Source organism: Phaenicophaeus curvirostris, chromosome 1 (assembly GCF_032191515.1).
Source record: "Phaenicophaeus curvirostris isolate KB17595 chromosome 1, BPBGC_Pcur_1.0, whole genome shotgun sequence".
NCBI classification, from domain to species: domain Eukaryota; kingdom Metazoa; phylum Chordata; class Aves; order Cuculiformes; family Cuculidae; genus Phaenicophaeus; species Phaenicophaeus curvirostris.
In genome coordinates, this window is record NC_091392.1 from 172,791,525 (window position 1) to 172,809,897 (window position 18,373).

The 18,373-nt window shown below is 42.3% G+C and overlaps 1 protein-coding gene across 2 annotated transcripts in view; it reads left to right on the top strand.

Moving 5' to 3' along the window:
- Positions 1-936: 936 nt before the first annotated feature.
- The window catches only part of DIAPH3 (diaphanous related formin 3), a 220,033-nt gene continuing 202,596 nt past the window's right edge, over positions 937-18,373 (top strand). For both annotated transcript variants that reach the window (XR_011339412.1, XM_069880558.1), the window contains exons 1-2: positions 937-1,089; positions 13,714-13,746. Coding sequence is in view for 1 of the 2 variants with exons in the window: in XM_069880558.1 (XP_069736659.1) it covers positions 946-1,089; positions 13,714-13,746 (177 nt within the window). In the remaining variant the exon portion in view is untranslated. The remainder of the gene's footprint in view (positions 1,090-13,713; positions 13,747-18,373) is intronic.

The window sequence follows — 18,373 nt, forward strand, 5'->3', positions numbered from 1 at the left end:
CTCTCTTGTGGGACCTCATCTGGAGTACTGTGTCCGGTTCTGGAATCTGCAACACAAGAAGGATATGGAGCAGTTGGAACGGGTCCAGAGGCGGGCTACAGAGGTGATCAGAGGGCTGGAGTACCTTCCAGATGACGACTGGTTGAGAGATTTGGGGTTGTGCAGCCTGGAGAAGAGAAGGCTCTGAGGGGATCCTATAGCAATCTTCCAGTACCCGAAGGGGCTACAGGAAAGCTGGGGAGGGGCTGTTCACAAAGGCTTGCGGTGACAGGACTAGGTGGAACGTATATAAACTGGAGAGGGACAGATTTAGACTAGACATAAGGAAGAATTTCTTCAGGATGAGAGCGAGTGGTGAGGCACTGGCACAGGTTGCCCAGGGAAGTTGCGGCTGCCCCATCCCTGGAGGTGTTTAAGGCCAGGTTGAATGGGGCCTTGGGCAGCCTGGGCTGGTGAGTGGGGTCCCTGCCCATGGCAGGGGGGTTGGAACTGGATGATTTTCAAGGTCCCTTCCAACCCAAACCCACTCAGTGATTCAATGAAACGTCTCCCGGTGGGGGGCGGGGGGGTGGGAGCGGGAGGGCGGGGGCCGCGCTCCTCCTCGGGCGACGTAGTCCGGAGGGGGCGCGGCCGGGCCCGCGGCCCGCGGGGGCTCCTCGAGGGCGGTTGGCGGCGGCCCAGCCAGCCGGGCAGCGCCGTTCCCGGGGCGGCGCCGCGGATTGGCCGCGCGCCGGGGCGGGGCGGGGCGGGGCGGGGCCGGCCGTGGCGGGACGATTCGGACGGCGGGACGCGGCCGTTGGGAGCGCGCGCGCCCTTCCCTTCGCCTCCCCTCCCCCGGGCCGGGATTAGAACCTCCGCGCTTAAGCCCTGACCCGGCTAAAGCCGCGCTAATCGCCGCGCTCCCCTCCCCTCCTCTCCTCTTCCCCTGTCCTCTCATCTCCGGCCATGGAGCCGCGGCGGCCGCGTTACTGCGCGCCGTCCTCGCCGCCGGGGCGGGAGAACAAGGGGCTCCGTCGGAAGGGCCCGGCGGGGGCAGGCGGCGCCGGCGGCCCCCGGGAGGCGGCGGAGGCGGCCAGGAAACCCAAATTCGTGAGTATCGGCCGAGCCGCCCCGGGGGCTGCTGCCCGACTGGGGTGTTCTGATTCGAGATAAAGACGAGTCGAGTTCCCCAAGTGAACTGTGTGTTTTTGAATGACAGAAAAAGAGAGTTGGGCTTGTTCAGCCTGGAGAAGAGAAGGCTCCCGAGAGACCTTATAGCGACCTTCCAGCACCTGAAGGGCCTACAAGAAAGCTGGGGAAGGGGCTGTTTACAAAGGCTTGTAGTGTTAGGACGAGGGACAATAGGTATAAACTGGAGAAGGGCAGATTTAGACTAGACATAAAGAAGAATTTCTTCACAATGAGGGTGGTGAGGCACTGGCACATGTTGCTCAGGGAAGCTGTGGATGCCCCATACCTGGAGGTGTTTAAAACTAGGTTGGATGGGGCCTTGGGCAGCCTGATCTAGTGGGAGGTGTCCCTCCCCACGGCAGGGGTTTTGGAACTGGGTGATCTTTAAGGTCCCTTCCAACCCAAGCCATTCTATGATTCTATGTTTTCTTTGAGTCATATTTTTACAGGCACTGTTAAGTCTTGTGTTAAGTATCGTATGTGCTGATGTATCATTTTCTATAATCACCTGGTTGAAGTCTTTCCCTATCTCGAATGCAAGGCCAGACAGACAGCTGGAGCCAGCTCCAAATTAGCAAGAGATTTGTGTGTTGCAAAGTTCATAATAACATTAAAATTAGTCCTTGGAAAGTAATAGAATATCCATAAGATTTTTGGGAAAATTTATCCATATGCACGTAAGTGGGGAATATATTTTGTAACCAGCTTTTATCTCACTGCATGTGATTGATGGAGATCACTTCCTCAGGTTGCCTGGGCTTGACAAAGGGTGCTTGCTTTCTAAAACCCCAAAGCGAGTCTTGGAGAGTATATTTGCCATCATTTTCAGTATCAGTGGGCTGTCACTGACCCGGACCCCACCCCCACCCCCAGCCCCCAGGGACCAAGGGACTGGGTAGGAACAGGCTTCAGTGGGGCTTCAAGGTGTGAGCCTTCCCAGAGTCATACAATCATATAGAATACTTTGGATTTAAAGGACCTTAAAGATCATCCAGTTCCAAAGCCCCTGCCATGGGCAGGGACACCTCCCACTAGATCAGGCTGCCCAAGGCCGCATCCTACCTGGCCTTGAACGCTTCCAAGGATGGGGCATCCACAACTTTCCTGGGCAACCTGTGCCAGTGCCTCACCACCCTCATTGTGAAGAATTTCTTCCTAACATCTAATGTAAATCTTCTTCCTCCAAGTTAAAGCCATTCCTCCTCATCCTATCACTGCATGCCTTTGTAAAAAGCCCTTCCCAGCTTTCTTTTCAGCTCCCTTCAGGTACTGGAAGGCAGCTATAAGGTCTCCCTGGAGCCTTCTCTTCTCCAGGCTGACTCCAACTCTCTCAGCCTGTCCTCGCAGCAGAGGTGCTCCAGCCCTCTCATCATCTTTGTGACCCTCCTCTGGACCCGTTCCAACAGTTCCATGTCCTTCTTATGTTGGGGATTCCGGAACTGGGCATGATACTTGAGGCGGTTTCTCAAAAGAGAGGAATCAAGTCCAGCTTGCATCTTCCTTGCATGCCTGAAACGACCTGGCTGTGTTTTGCAGCACGTTTTCAGGTCTCTCCTCTTCATCGTGGAGCTTTATTTTCTCACTTTTTGACAGCTATAGGTGTAAGGGGAACAGAACACACTGTCAGCTGTTAAATGCTGTTACTTGACGGAAGCAAATACGGGACAACACGCAACGATCAATGTGATCCAAGTGAAGCCGTTTTATTTAGGGTTCGTTCTGCTTTTATAAACTTGTTTAACTTTAGCCCGCCTTCAACAGTTACCTTCCTAATTTGCATAACACAACAGAGTCGTTGTAACCTTTTATAACCTTGAGGACCCTGGCTATGGCTTCCCAGCTCCTCCCAGCCACAGTGCTTGGGCTGCTCATTGTTGCTACCCAACAGTTACTTTTATTAGAACTGATTTTTTAATTTATTTTAGTGATGTAAACTGTATAGTGAAAATCAGAGTCTGAATAAGGGACGTAATAAAGTTCTCCCTACACCTGCTTTTAAGAAATCCTGGCCAGCACACCAAGAAATTGGAAAATTTGAAACAGCTAATAATTGTCACAACAAAATGTGTCCCTAAGGTATGCTCTTAAGAAGTGCCTCGAAATAGCCAGTTTTTGTTTGGATGTTATGAAGTTTGCAGGCATTAAAGCTGTGACAGGTCTTGTATGTACCACGTACAGAACAGATTCATGCCATGTTCTTATTTAGGTGCTGCGTGTGTTAGTCTTTGTTTAGCTGGCTCTGAGCCCACCTGCTCTGAGCTGTATTATGCATTTACAGAATAGATGCATACATACATACATAATAAGTATATACAGTATATACTTAGTTCTAAGGCTTCCTTGTGCTATTATCAGTAGTTGAGAGTCTGGCACCTGGGCACAGGTTCAGAAGGGTGTACCATACTTCATATGCAGCTTGTTCAAGTCAGCCAATAAGCGACATCAAAATGTAGACTGGCCAATCCTGCTCTGCAAAGTCACAACTTGCTCTTGGCATTTCTGCTTGCCGGAACCCTTTGTGTTTTGTGGCTGGGCAGATTGCTATTTGAACCAAGTTTTTGTGCCTGGTTTTGCATGCTAGAATGAGTGTGTGAGAAACTGACCAAGAGCTGTTTGTTTGTCTCCATAACTGGCTGTGAATCTACTAGAGGTGCATTTCGTCATAGGTACATTTTAATCGTAGATATGCTTTAGCACAGGATTGCTGAGGGTATACGGACTGCTTAGTCTGAAAGGTTGGATAGGGTTGCTGATATATGACTTGATGGCTGGATTATTCCTGTGGTGGGTGGGAGACATGGATTTGTGTGTGCTTGAGGCTGACTGGAGCACTAAGTCAAGAGGTTTTACTTCTTATTGATACATTAACTGCTAATTTCTTATGCAAATAGGATATTGCAATATCCTCTTTCCACTTCTTTTCCCCAACTGTGTGTTAAAACAGAAATAGGATATTGCCATCATGTTCACTTTTTCCCTAACCATGTGTTAAAATAGAAATACAGTAATTTACTTGTAGTATAAGCCTGCCAGATACGTAATACAAGCCACTGAGATTCTTTTTCTTAGATTGGCTTTTTAGTGAAAGAAGGTCTTCTCTTTGGTGCAGATAAGCTTGTTTGATATATGTCAATTTGGCAGGCTAGGAAAGGGTGGTTTTGAGCACATGCAGATATGGACATCAGCTGACTGGCTTTTTGAGGTTACGCTGTCAATTTTTGGCTCAGCTACAGAAAATAAAGGTAGTTGACTTTGACTTAGTTGTGTAGGGTGTAGGGTCATCATGTGGGTCGTTTTGGGTTTTAGTTTTAGTCTGTCCCTGTTCCTCCCCACCAGTTACTAAACTCTTTAAGCAGGAAGGGATGACTGAGAGTATCCTTAATTCATGAGAATGTCTTGTCAAACTGCATCTTTCAAAAGCATTTGAAAAACTGTCAAAAGAGCTGATTATCCCACTGTATTCAGTGTTGGTGAGGCCTCACCTTGAATACTGTGTTTAATTCTGGGTCTGGCAATATAAACAGGCTGTGAAGGTCCTTTAATGTGTCCAGATGAAGAACAAAGCTGGTGGAAGGGCTGGAAGGAATGTCCTGTGAGGAATGGCTGAGGACTTTGGGGTTATTTAGTCATGGTTTAGTCCCAGTGGGCAGCTAAATATCACACAGACACTAGCTCACACCCCACTCCTCAGTGGGATAGGGAGGTCAATTGGGAAGTCAAGTTCAACCAATGGGTTTAGGTAAAGATGGTTTAATAAAACAACAAAAGAAGAGATAATAATTGTAATAATAATAATGAAGAATACGCAAAACAAGTGATGTACAATTCAGTGTAGTTTCTTACCAATTGCCCAGCCCAGCCCAAACAGCAATTGCAGATCAGCAAGCTCTGGCCTCCAGCCAACTTCCTGTAGATATACTAAGCATGATGTTATATGGTATCAAATATCTCTTTGACCAGCTTGAGTCAACTGCCTGATTATGCTTCTCCCAGCTTCTTGTTTGCCTATACGCTTGCAAAACAGGGGAAACTGAAAATGTCTGTATTTCTTAACAACAACAAAACCACAAATCAACATGTGTTATCAATGTTCTTCTCAAACTAAATCTAAAAAACAGTAGCTGCTGAGAAGAAATTTAACTTTATTCCTAGCTAAAACCAGAACACTAGTTGGGAGAAAAGGGGGCTGATGGGTGACCTTATTACTCTCTACAGCTTCCCTTGCAGGGGGAAGTGCTGATCTCTTCTTCCTCATAGCCAGTGACAGGATGTGTGGGAACGGTTCAAAGCTGTCAGGGGAGGTTTAGACTGGACAATAGGAAGTATTTCTTGACTGAGAGGGTGGACAAACACCTTAACAAGCTTGCTGGAGAGGTAGTCAATGTCCCAAGCCTGTCAGTGTTTAAGAGGCCATTGTGACAATGCCCTTGAGAACATGCTTTAACTTTTGGTCAGCCCCGAATTGGTCAGACAGTTGGACTAGGTGATAGTCGAGGGTGCCTTCCAACTGAAATAAAATTTTTGCTCTACTCTATTTTTCCTTGAGGGGTTGATAGGGGAAGATATGATAGTTCTCTGAACATGGATTGTGTTCTAGGTATGCCATTAACTCACTGAGTGACCATAAGAAGAATCAGCTGAATATTTCTTGAATAGAGTTTATTGTCTTGGTCTTCATGTAAACAGTCGTGAGGCTTACAGTTTACAAATGTTATCTGTGGAATTTAATTGTTACTAAAGAGCAGCAGGCTGCTCCATGCCTGAAAACATGAGGAACTGCTGTAGCTACTGTAACCTTTGAACTATAGTCTCCATTACCTGTCTTGTCCTGGCTAATAACTTCTGGTGAAGAAACATACACAGTGGTACAGTTACAATTATTGTAATAGTTGTAGTTAGCAACCGCCTTCTTGGTCTGGATTAGTTTATTTGAAGGGTACATGAAATTTGCTTTTCTTTCTATTGATTTGTAAATTTCTGCCCTAATATATTGCAGAACATAATATTTATCACTCAGCTATTAAAACTCTCCTTCCTGTTTTTTTTTTTTTTTTTTGGGTGTGATGGGTAGTGGGTATAGATGGTACATCTGTGTTTACTTGTTCGCATATAACTCTTCCCATAATACATTTTCAATATACTTTAATTAGTTAGATTAGGTTTGTGTCAGAATATAGAAAACTTCCTTCACCCCTTTGAATTGTGTGTAATGCATTTGTAGATGTGGGCTGTAGCCTTTTCTGTGTTTGAGGTACTTGGTGCCATACTTGATGTCACCTGAATTATGTTTGTGATCTCTTGTATGTTTGTCAAATGTGGATGAAATTGACTGTTAGATTCAATGAACTCTGGTCATCCAGACAGTATTAGTCTAATTTTGCCTCAGTGCAAAAGGCTTGAAAATAAGTTCCAGGTTGGGCCCTTCCAATCAATGGAACATATCGATCTGTCACAGCAGATATGCTAATCTGAAAACAAATTTGATTCCCTGACAAACCTTGAGGTGAAATAGGATTGCTGGTTGACAAAGCTGACATCGTTAACATGTACTTCCTTTTTTATTGTTCCTGAAAGAAAATTCTTGTTTAGCAGAAGGAAAATCTGACTATTTAAAACCCACTTCATGGGGGAGAAAAGAGTCTTTGGGTTAAACGGTTATAGTGGTTGATTCCAATCAAATATCATCTTGAAGTATTGCCTTTCTGAATAAACCAGCTTCTCAGAAGTGAACGAGTTGTTAGTTCTTAGTTTTCTCTGTTCTTTTACAGAATCATTGGAAAAAAAAAGAAGACTAATGGTTAATTTTGAAGCACATACTAGCTTGGCATTGCTCAGCAGGTCCAAAGGTTTTGCACAAGTGGGACTCTTAAAAGAGTGAAAGATACTCTGTGGTACGTCAGTTTACTGGAAGCTCTTACATTCGCCATTGAAGGCTGGAGCTTTGTAAAAAGAGGAAATTAATTGAAGAATCCCAGAGATAATGCCTGTTTTCTGCGTATGCATTAAGCAGTAAACTTGAAATCTATTGGGGGGGTGTGGAAATAGCAATAGCTTGCTCACTTCCTGTCCTTGATATTTTTTTTATTTTTTCTTATAAATGTTTGGAAATCATAAAAATTAGTGCCTAGATTGTGACTTCCAATTGCACTTTACTGGTTCTACATTTTATAGAAACTACAGGTGTTTCTGTTAATTTCACTATACCATTGGCTTGTCCTCAGTGCTGTTGGAGTGGGTCCAGAGGAAGGCTACAAAGATGATCAAAGGGCTGGAGCTCCTCTGCCTTGAGGACAGGCTGAGAGAGTTGGAGTTGTTCAGCCTGGAGAAGAGAAGGCTCTGAGGACATCTTATAATGGCCTTCCAGTACCTGAAGGGGGCCTACAAGGAAGCTGGGGAGGGACTGTTTACAAAGGCTTGTAGTGGTAGGACGAGGGACAATAGGTATAAACTGGAGAAGGGCAGATTTATACTAGACATAAAGAAGAATTTCTTCACAGTGAGGGTGGTGAGGCACTGGCACATGTTGCCCAGGGAAGCTGTTGATGCCCCATACCTGGAGGTGTTTAAAACTAGGTTGGATGGGGCCTTGGGCAGCCTGATCTAGTGGGAGGTGTCCCTGCCCATGGCAGGGGCTTTGGAACTGGATGATCTTTAAGGGCCTTTCCAACCTAAACCATTCTATGATTCTATGACTTTCAGGTCATCTTTTTGATTAAGTTGTTTATGAAATTTATATGAGTTAAGAAGGCTTTTTTTGTTTGCACCAATCTGTTAAAAATAAACAAATTAACACTTGCATTTAACAGTGTCTGTAAATCAAAGAAAGATGTAGTTAAGAGCAAAAGCACTTCCACTTCACTGGCATAGAGAAGAAAGGTAAGACCGATCTGTGTCAATATCTTTAATTATGAAGTGACTGAATTATTGCTGCAGTTACGCTGCAGTGTAAGACCTTGAATCTAAATTAGTCTTTTAAAGAAATGATTGCTGAACAGATGTTACCTAAAACACTTTATTGCAGCTTTGTAAAATTGTAAATTCCTCATGCTGTTATTTTTGTTGGCATGAATTAACACTGTGGGTTATGATATTAAATTTTAGTGCTGTGTTCTAGCACTTTGTTATATAATCTTACCTGTAAGCACCAATTTTGAGTTTAACTCATCAATGTCTAAAGAATATTACTGTGTAGAAGCTGTCTTGTTAAGATAATTTTGCCCCTGATTGCTTTTCAGACTGCTTTCCAAGCAACAGAGAGTGTGTGATAAAGCCATTAAATAAATGCTGAAGTAGTATACGGAAAATTAAAATAGGAATTGCTGAGGGGTAATACAGCAGTTTCTAAATTGCACTTAGGGACTGAGGTAGTAAAATGACTGAGGGAATATTGTGACAAAGGAGATCCTAAAGTAATAGCATCCACCGTAATCATCCAATTTACATGTCTCTAACTGAGTCTACAGGTTTCCTTGCAGTTCCTGCTTCAGTCTTCTAGCAATATTTCTGCTGGAGAATAGCCTTTGGGGAAAAAACAGCTAGTGTTGATTCTTTTTGGTTATAGAATTAATGGGCAGCGTGTGATGAGTTCTTTCTCACTTTCTAATTTAAAGAGGTACAGAGGGGATTGTTTGATTATATATACCTACTTACCTAGTTTCAGCATTCAGGCTTAAGTTAGCCAGTTCTTTTAAAACTCATTGCATCTTGCTTAAACCCTTTTTTTTCCTCCCTTACTTTTTTTTTCTTCCTCAGAGCTACGTGTAGGCTCTGTCCTCTTCTTGATGTATCTGGAGCTATACCCATGTGGTTTTTTTTTTTTTTGGGAAGATTGTGTAGTATGTGGTTTTGTTTGTTTTGATTCCACAAGGAGGGCAAAAATGAAGATCCAAAATCAAGTCTGGTGGAAGGCACACATGTTGAAATTCATGTTTAGCTGCTCAAGATCCTGTGCAGGATCCTGTGAGAAAATGCTAGTGACATGAAACCAGAGTCCTATGTGAGACATTGACAATCTTTTGCATTCTGGTCCTGTTTGCCTGGACAGCTTGTACTGCATTTAGATAGAATTTTGTTTATAAATATGCATATGCAAAGACAGAGAAATAAATCAAATGACACAAAAGATCAAACTAGTACTGTTGATCCAATTAAGTGACATTTCTTATTTCTTTGCTTCATTTCGCTGTCTCGACCCAGAGCTGACTGGGATAATTGCATAGACAGTGATTCAACTTGTTAAACTGTGTCTTGCAGATTAACTTTCAGTATGTCCTACTGTTTGGATGTGCAGTATAAGATCATACTTTTCTATACGACAATGAGATTCTTTGCTGTGAATTTCTATGAAGCCAGGTAGTATTTGACTTACTTGTGCTAGCTGGGTGGTGCAGAAGTTGCATCACAAATGGCTTCATCAGGTATGACCTTTTCAAGAGACAGTACTCTGTTCTGTGAGTAGCCTTCTTGCTGTCATGCATGTGTTGTGAACCTCAGCTATTATGTCCTGTTGTGCCTTTTAGGTTTCTGTCTAGGGCTCTTGCTATTTTTGATATTTTTGAGATCAGGCCTTTTGACAGCTTATCAATAATGCTGTGCTGTACACTGAAGGTACGTGTATATCCCATGACTAATGACATCAGTTACTTACAAGGATGTCAGAGGGACATAATCTTCAATAGGGGTAACACCATGTCAGATTGCTTGCTTTCTTCAAAAATGATATATCTATGCACTTCTTTTTAATTGTGGCAGCTTTAACCGAACTGATTCTGCTCCGCTGGAAAACCTCTTCCTCTGTGTTCCAGACTGAAAACTAAGTTGCCCTGGAAAATGTAATTTCAAAATGTTAGTTGTTTGTAAATGTGTTTGTATAGCTGAAGACTAAGCAATGGTGATACTTCCACTTCTCCAGCTGTAGGTACTACTGATAAATCTAGACTTGTAAAGGGTCCTAATTAACTCCTTAATCTCTTCATGGTTTTCTATCTCTTTGAGTAGAAAACAGGGTGGTAATTTAGTTAAAATTATCTTTAATTTGTTTTTTAATTTTCCATATCTTTCTGCTTGATAAACAGACTATAGGAATACTTGTACAAAGCTACCATGTTCTCAAAACCAGTAATGTTATTATTCTGGAGTAGTTCATGGAAGGCTCTGAATAGCATAATAATATTTTTGTCCATTGCAAAGCAGTGTTCTGTAAGCTTACATCATGTTTTTAGAAGTAATTGAATATTGCAGGAATATTACTCAGGCAAGCAAGTAAATAAGCCTGGCTTATGTTTAAGGCAACCTGTTCACTGCAGCAGAATGTCTTACTTCTGTGAACTGACGTGCTCAGGCCTAAAGATAAAAATATGTTCCTGTGGTAATAAAGCACTTCAGCCAACACCTAACCGAGGTCTAGTTACTTTTTATCCCTTATTAGAATTTGTTTGGCCTGACAAAAATAAAAATATACTCCTGTTGAGTCACAGCACTCCTCTAAACTTAATGCCATTAGAAGATCAAGTGTGGTGAGATTTTGTTGATAAGACAGCATGCAGTGTTCCGCATAGCTGTATCCCTGAAAACTACAGAAGACCAGGAAAGTTGGCAACTCATTTTACTTTGTATAACCTTGCCAGAAAAGAAGGACTTTGTGAGGGAGAGGGGGAAGGATCACCTGAGTTTCATGTTTTAACCAGCTCTTCTGGCTGTAAAGTATTATAAAGTAAAATTTACAGAATAAGTCTTTTGAGATGTCTTACTGCAAGTCATTCAGCCCATTAATATTAAAGTGCTAAAAGATCTGAATATTAGGTTGTAGTTTGTATGGGCTTTCTCCTGTTTTAAAAAGAAATATCTAGATACAATGTCACCAATATTGATAGAAGGGTGCTGGTTAAGTAGATCTACTTTCTTGTAGGAGTTACTTTTGAACCAGACCCTGCAATGTTGCCTGAAAAATGTCTTATGCTGGTATTTTTAGGCTTCTCTACTGTATATTGAGTTTCTTATACCACTATGGTGTCCTTAATTGGTTGCATGGTAGTCTTTTATTACTAATTAATCACATGACCTGGGTCAGTGATGTCTATTATACAAAATTGGGAACTTTTCACCCTTTACTACAGTAAATCCCATTGCTGAATTTCACAGCTTAATTGAAACTGCACCTCAAATACTGTGTTCAGTTTTGGGCCCCTCATCGCAAGAGGGATGTTGAGGCTCTGAGGTCTGTCCAGAGAAGAGCTACGAAGCTGGTGAAGGGGCTGGAGAACAGGCCTTATGAGGAGCAGCTGAGAGACCTGGGGTTGTTTAGCCTTGAGAAGATGAGGCTGAGGGGAGACCTTATTGCTCTTTACAACTACCTGAAAGGAGGTTGTGAAAAGGAGGAGGGAGCTGGCCTTTTCTCCCAAGTGACAGGGGACAGGACAAGAGGGAATGGCCTCAATCTCCACCAGGGGAGATTTAGGCTGGACATTAGGAAAAAAAATTTTCACAGAAAAGGTCACTGGACACTGGGACAGGCTGCCCAGGGAGGTGATTGTGTCACCATCCCTGGAGGTATTTAAAAGACAGATGGATGAGGTGCTGAGGGACATGGTTTAGTGGTTGATAGGAATGGTTTGACTCAATGATCCTGGGGGTCTTTTCCAACTTAGTGATTCTGTGTGATTCTGTGAAAGGTACAACACTGGCTTCAACTATCTCATTAACTTTGTCTTCTTCAAAGAATGAGACTGGAATCTGAAAAATACTGCCTTAATTCCAGGGATGATGATGAGATCTGTACAGAGCAGCAGAACAATAACCAGCATCTGTGGCTAAGTGGAAGTGAACCCCAGCTCAAAGCATATAATGCAGATTTTCATTCTAAGCAGATTACTAAGTCTCCTACCATGTTAGAATTGCTACACAATGGTATCTGTGTGTTGCTTAAGGCTTAGTGATTTAAGTTGTGTGTATGAAAAAGGAATAAATTATGTTCTTTGCTACCAAGCTGCTGCGATGTTAGACCATATGTTAGTGTTTACTCCTGCAGTTTTGATCACTTAAGGATAGAAGTATTATAACAGCAACTTGCAAAATGTAAAGTGAGCGCTTGCAAATGACAGAAATTAAGGCTCATGCTGTCTTTGTAGCTATTGAGCAGGATGGGAAGAACAAGTCATAAACCCCAGCTCCTTAGCAGTGTGTGGGGCAAAAATCTGAGTTACTCCTGCAGCATGAAAACACCACTGGGAAGGCTGGGATAAAGACCTTCAGTTTCCTGACTGGACTGAAATATTTTCACTTTGTTTTCATTTTTTAAAAATTCTCATCTGTTAGAACGTGGAATGAGATTATCATTGAAAATCACTACTGACTTTACTCCGATTTTTATTGTTGATGGTGGAACCTGGACTATGTCACTGAGTACTGAGTGTGTCCTTGCACTTCCCTTGCTTTTTATTTTTAACTTCATAGCCATGATGCTTCTTCCTCAATTTAACAATACTCAGAGTAGAACTGTTATAGGATATTTGAGTTGTTGCAAATTGTTCCTTAATTCTGAGGGAAGAGCCAGGGAAGGTGTCCTAAGTACTGATGACCAAGTGTTGTTGGCTTGGTGAAGACAAAGTAAGAGTTTGCAAATATGATAAATTTGGATATATCTGTTGACAGTTGCCATAGCTTCTGCCAAACCTTGCACACTAGGCAGTGAGGGGAGTCTAGGAATATGGGAACAGTCTGTCTCACTAAGTATGTGACTTCACATTCTTCCCATTTCCCTGCCAAGTCTGTCCTCAGCCTGTTCGTTAGAACTATAAATGGAATCTCTGCAACACTGACTCATCAGTTGCCAATGTTTGCTTTTCAGTTTTGTGCAAGAGCTGTGTGCCCTAGCACTTGTTCTGTTTGTCAGTGTGCAGTGGAGACCATAAAAGTAGGTTCAGGAACTGTTGTCTCACAGAGCAGCTAGTGATATATAGATTTTTATATGTTACTGCTAATAAATGCTTATGTCAGCTTCTGCTCATAACTTCGTTTTCTGCTTGTCACACAGGCATAGCTTGAGAGTAGTCAACAGTCCTATCTATCCGAGTTTTGCATCTTGGCAGGCAGTTTTGAACTGTTGAGGAACTCCATGTTCTTCTGCGGAGTTTAAAAATCTCTGGACCGATTCCTTTGTGGTGTTCCCACAGCCATTTAGAGAAGATACAATTCTAGTAGTGGAATTATGAACAGGTCTTCAGTTCTAGTCTACTTAGCTATATAACATAATAAAACACAACTTGATTCAAGGTGTGCTTGGTTTATATTCTTCTGCTATTATTCTGTCTAAGGATCAGACCAAAGATTTTTTTGAATGTACACTATATGCCCTGTAAAACTGTAAGCCAATAAAATACAACTTGCCGAGAAATTATTACTTCATTTCAAGTGGCATGATTCAGTATTGTTTAACTTGCATCTTATTTTCAACAACAGCAACTAAAACTTATTGCTTGGGTTTTTTTTTTTTGTTGTTTATAACTGTACAGTTTTGACATGACTGGTTTCCTGTTTGATTTACAGCACTTAAATATCAAGACACTGACAGATGACGTGGTAAGATAACTTAAGTTTTGATTTGGCTTTGCTGATCTGATAACCTTAAGGCTAATACAAAAGAAATAACCTTATTGATACCAGAAACTGTCTTACTGGTGGAATTAATTTAGTTAATTGACTAAGTCTCACTAACCTGTTAATTATCTGTAACATACTCAGTGCAAATAGCTAAAGTCTATGCATTGGTTTGAAGTATGCTCTAATCATGGCTAAATTAGCTTAATACAGGTCATGTTGCCAGTTTAGATGTGGTATAGTTAAGATATCTGTGAATGCATGTGTAATATCAGTTACTTAAGTTGCATGGCTGTCTTAACAAATTAACAGTTGCTTGTAAAACTTACTCATGCTGGCTTCAAGCAATGTCAGGTATATTCAGTGTCATGCTAACGCTGTCTTTCTGAAACTTCAGCTATCTCCTGAGTAGCAGATGAGTTTCTGTTACACAAAGCAGATTTTTTCTTGCTATTTAAGTGTCCATACTATTCTTTTGTAGGTAAGAATAGTTTTTCTTTAAGTGGATCATTCTACAGTGTATTTGATTTTACTGAGGATGTAATGTTCTGTAGGCATCTAATGATCAGCTGTTACCACTCAGTCAGACAGAGTTCTTGCTGAAGTACTTCTTTGCATAACAGAGCTTAAATATAGAGAGTTTTATGCTGTACAGTGTACAACACCCTTATGCTGAGAAACACTGCTGTTTCCTAGCATGAGAAACAATGGTTTGGTAATTGTTGATGAGATGTGCAAAGTTGGTAGTGTTGAGCATATTGCCTCCACCTGTTGCTCCTAGATTGAATTAAATGACCTGTTGCTGGTTTTTTTTTAGCAGAGTTTCATAGGCTGGAAATTGTTATTAAGAAACTTGGGTCAGATGGGTAGATAATACAACCATGAATCTATGAACTTGTGCTTTATCTTGAACTGAGAAAATGTTCACAGTTCTCTCTAAGCAAAAGCTTCTTCTGGTAACCAGAAATTGATTTTGGTAGTGTTATGTAAGGGTTGTAGTCTGGGTGCACAAGATGTTGCTATTTGTTTGGTTTTGTTGCTTTGTGTTTTATTTTTTTCGTTGTTGAAGAGGCTAGCTGGCTGCCCTGTGGCACTCGTCCTTTCCTTAGCCTATTGCACTTGTCTAACTTGTAATGGTAACCACCATAAGTCATCAGGTTTATTGTGTTTGTTGGAATGAGAACAAAGAGCTTGATAGCCCGGTAGTAAGCTATCCTCTCCCTTGCTCCTGAGATTTCTTAAAGCATACTGAAGGGCTTCTATGTGTGGTTTTTTACAGACTAAAGAAACATCACCTGTAAAGTAGTACTAAATTGTCCATATACATTTTTCTTTTTTTAAAAAGGGAAAGAACAGTTGTTTAGCAGAAGGCTAACAGGAAAAAAAAAAACTTGTATGTTGCAGTGGTTTATGCTTTTAAAGGTGGATAGTTTGTTCATCTTGGAACAAGGCTGTGCTTTCCAACTGACAGTTTATGTTCTTCTGAGTTTTTGGTTGGTTTATTCTTTGTATCTCGTTTTGGTAAACAGCTAATAGTACTAATTGTCTGAGTCCTTGGCAACTTAAATGTGGCTTAGAGCAGAGTGGGTTTGAAATTTCATACCAAACACAAAATCTGACAGTGGTAGTTTCTCCAAATCCCTTTTACAACAAGGGGGGAAATTGTAGCAAGCGAAGATTGAGAAACTGAAGGCTTAAGTTTACTTGATTTTTGTAGCTTTAAATGAAATAATGTATTTCCTTTCTACAGGATAGACGATAATTTTTATGTTAACTTGCTCTCTACTTCATTATGCCGTATAACTATTTATTTTATTACTCCAAGTCTTTTTCTTACAAATATAATGTTGTATAATTGTGACCAGGAACTTTTTTTTTTTTTTAAGGTAAGTTAGCAACATTTTAAGAGCCTAAAATGCAGACTGCTTTTCATTATTTGAGTTGTGTTGGATTATTCCTGCGACGCTAATGAATTATCTGCTTGTAGTGATGAATCCACATTAAGTTCAGAAACACTTGTGTTTTGGTTTTTTTTTTACACATTCAACACATGCTTCTTCTAGCTTGTTTGTTTACAAACTATAAAGGCAGGAATTTTATTCTTATTCCACAGAGGAGTGGCCAGAACATGTCTGAGAAATTATCTACCAGCAAGATTACTGTGGGAGCAAGCCTGTTTTCCACCTCGAATGTTCCACATTTTGCCAAGTTGTATTGTAAAGCTCATAACCATTAAAAAACCCCTGCATGTTAACAAAAAACTATTAAAAATATTTATTATGTAGACAAAAATGAAATATATACTGAAATTCCTTATTAATTTATGTTGATTGACTTCATAGCAGCTGCTCTAAAGAGAAAAAAGACTGTATAACTTCTGGTAGATAGAGAAACAAGATTCGGGGTGAAATATGTTGTATGCATTCAAGATGTGACTGCACACAGTTCTAGACTCAACAGTGACAGGGGATGAGGAAAAGGCTGAGGTACTTAATGCCTTCTTTGCCTCAGTCTTTAATTGTAAAGAAAGTCGTTCTGTCTGTGTACAAACCCAGGATATAGAGGAGCAAAATGAGGCTCCCGTGATCCAAGAGGAGGTGGTCAGAGCCTTGCTAGCCCGACTGGACACCCACAAGTCTATGGGGCCGGATGGGATTCATCCAAGGGTATTGAAGGAGCTGGCGGATGTGCTGGCCAAACCCCTTTCCATCATCTTCCAACAGTCCTGGAAGACTGGGAAAGTCCCACTGGACTGGAGGCTGGCTGATGTTGTGCCCATCTGCAAGAAGGGTCGCAGGGAGGATCCAGGGAACTACAGGCCTGTCAGTCTGACCTCAGTGCCAGGGAAAGTCATGGAGCAGGTGATCTTGAGTGCTATCATGAAGCACATGCAAGAGAACCGGGTGATCAGGCCCAGTCAACATGGGTTCACAAAAGGCAGGTCTTGCCAAACTAACCTGATCGCCTTCTATGACAAAGTGACTCGGCTGCTGGATGAGGGAAAGGCTGTGGATGTGGTCTTCCTGGACTTCAGCAAAGCCTTTGACACAGTTTCTCACAGCATTCTGCTTGAGAAACTGTCAGCCTCTGGCCTGGACAGGTGCACGCTGTCCTGGGTGGAAAACTGGTTGGCTGGCCGGGCCCAGAGAGTGGTGGGAAATGGTGTGAAATCCAGCTGGAGGCCAGTGACAAGTGGGGTTCCCCAGGGCTCAGTGCTGGGTCCAGCCCTGTTCAATGTCTTTATCACTGACCTGGATGAAGGCATTGAGCACACCCTTAGCAAGTTTGCAGACGACACTAAGCTGGGTGGAAGTGTCGATCTGCTGGAGGGTCGGGAGGCTCTGCAAAGGGATCTGAACAGGCTGGACCGCTGGGCAGAGTCCAATGGCATGAAGTTTAACAAGGCCAAATGCCGGGTCCTGCATTTGGGGCACAACAACCCTATGCAGTGCTACAGACTAGGAGAAGTCTGTCTAGAAAGCTGCCTGGAGGAGAGGGACCTGGGGGTGTTGGTTGACAGCCGACTGAACATGAGCCAGCAGTGTGCCCAGGTGGCCAAGAAGGCCAATGGCATCTTGGCTTGTATCAGAAACAGTGTGACCAGCAGGTCCAGGGAGGTTATTCTCCCTCTGTACTCGGCACTGGTGAGACTACTCCTTGAGTACAGTGTTCAGTTCTGGGCCCCTCACCACAAGAAGGATGTTGAGGCTCTGGAGTGAGTCCAGAGAAGAGCAACAAAGCTGTTGAGGGGGCTGGAGAGCAGGTCTTATGAGGAGCAGCTGAGAGAGCTGGGGTTGTTTAGCCTGGAGAAGAGGAGGCTGAGGGGAGACCTCATTGCTCTCTACAACTACCTGAAAGGAGGTTGTAGGGAGGAAGGTGCTGGCGTCTTCTCCCAAGTGACAGGGGACAGGACAAGAGGGAATGACCTCAAGCTCCACCAGGGAAGGTTTAGGCTGGACATTAGGAAAAAATTCTTCACAGAAAGGGTCATTGGGACTGGAACAGGCTGCCCAGGGAGGTGGTTGATTCACCTTCCCTGGAGGTGTTTAAGGCACGGGTGGACGAGGTGCTGAGGGATATGGTTTAGTGTTTGATAGGAACGGTTGGACTTGATGATGCGGTGTATCTCTTCCAACCTGGTGATTCTATGATTCTACGATTTTCTGCCATTGGTTAAATGATTTGCTCTCAACAAAGGTAAAATAATCTCTGGGAGAAGGAGTGTTTTAGGAATAAGAAGTCATCTGATGAAAGGGATTCTTCTGTCTATTTCGGTTTATGCAAGTCTTTCTCTTAGTAAAAGCTTTACTGCTACCAGTGGAATTTCTCATACATTAAGAAGTTAATCTTGTAGAGCAATTAGACTCTCAAGGAAAGAATATACTTTTTTTAATCTTGTGGAGCTTTGAGGAGGAAGAAGACATTAAGAGGTCTTCGACTCACAATCATTGGAAATAAGTTCTTTGTTCTTATGTGAAATATTTTTTACTGGTAAGGGAAAATAGTGGTTTGCTTTTTACTTCCGAAGACACTGAAACAAATTGATGCTATCCATATTCTCCTGTGTGTTCCCCATGCACTAAGAATAATAATTATTTCAAATGAAGAC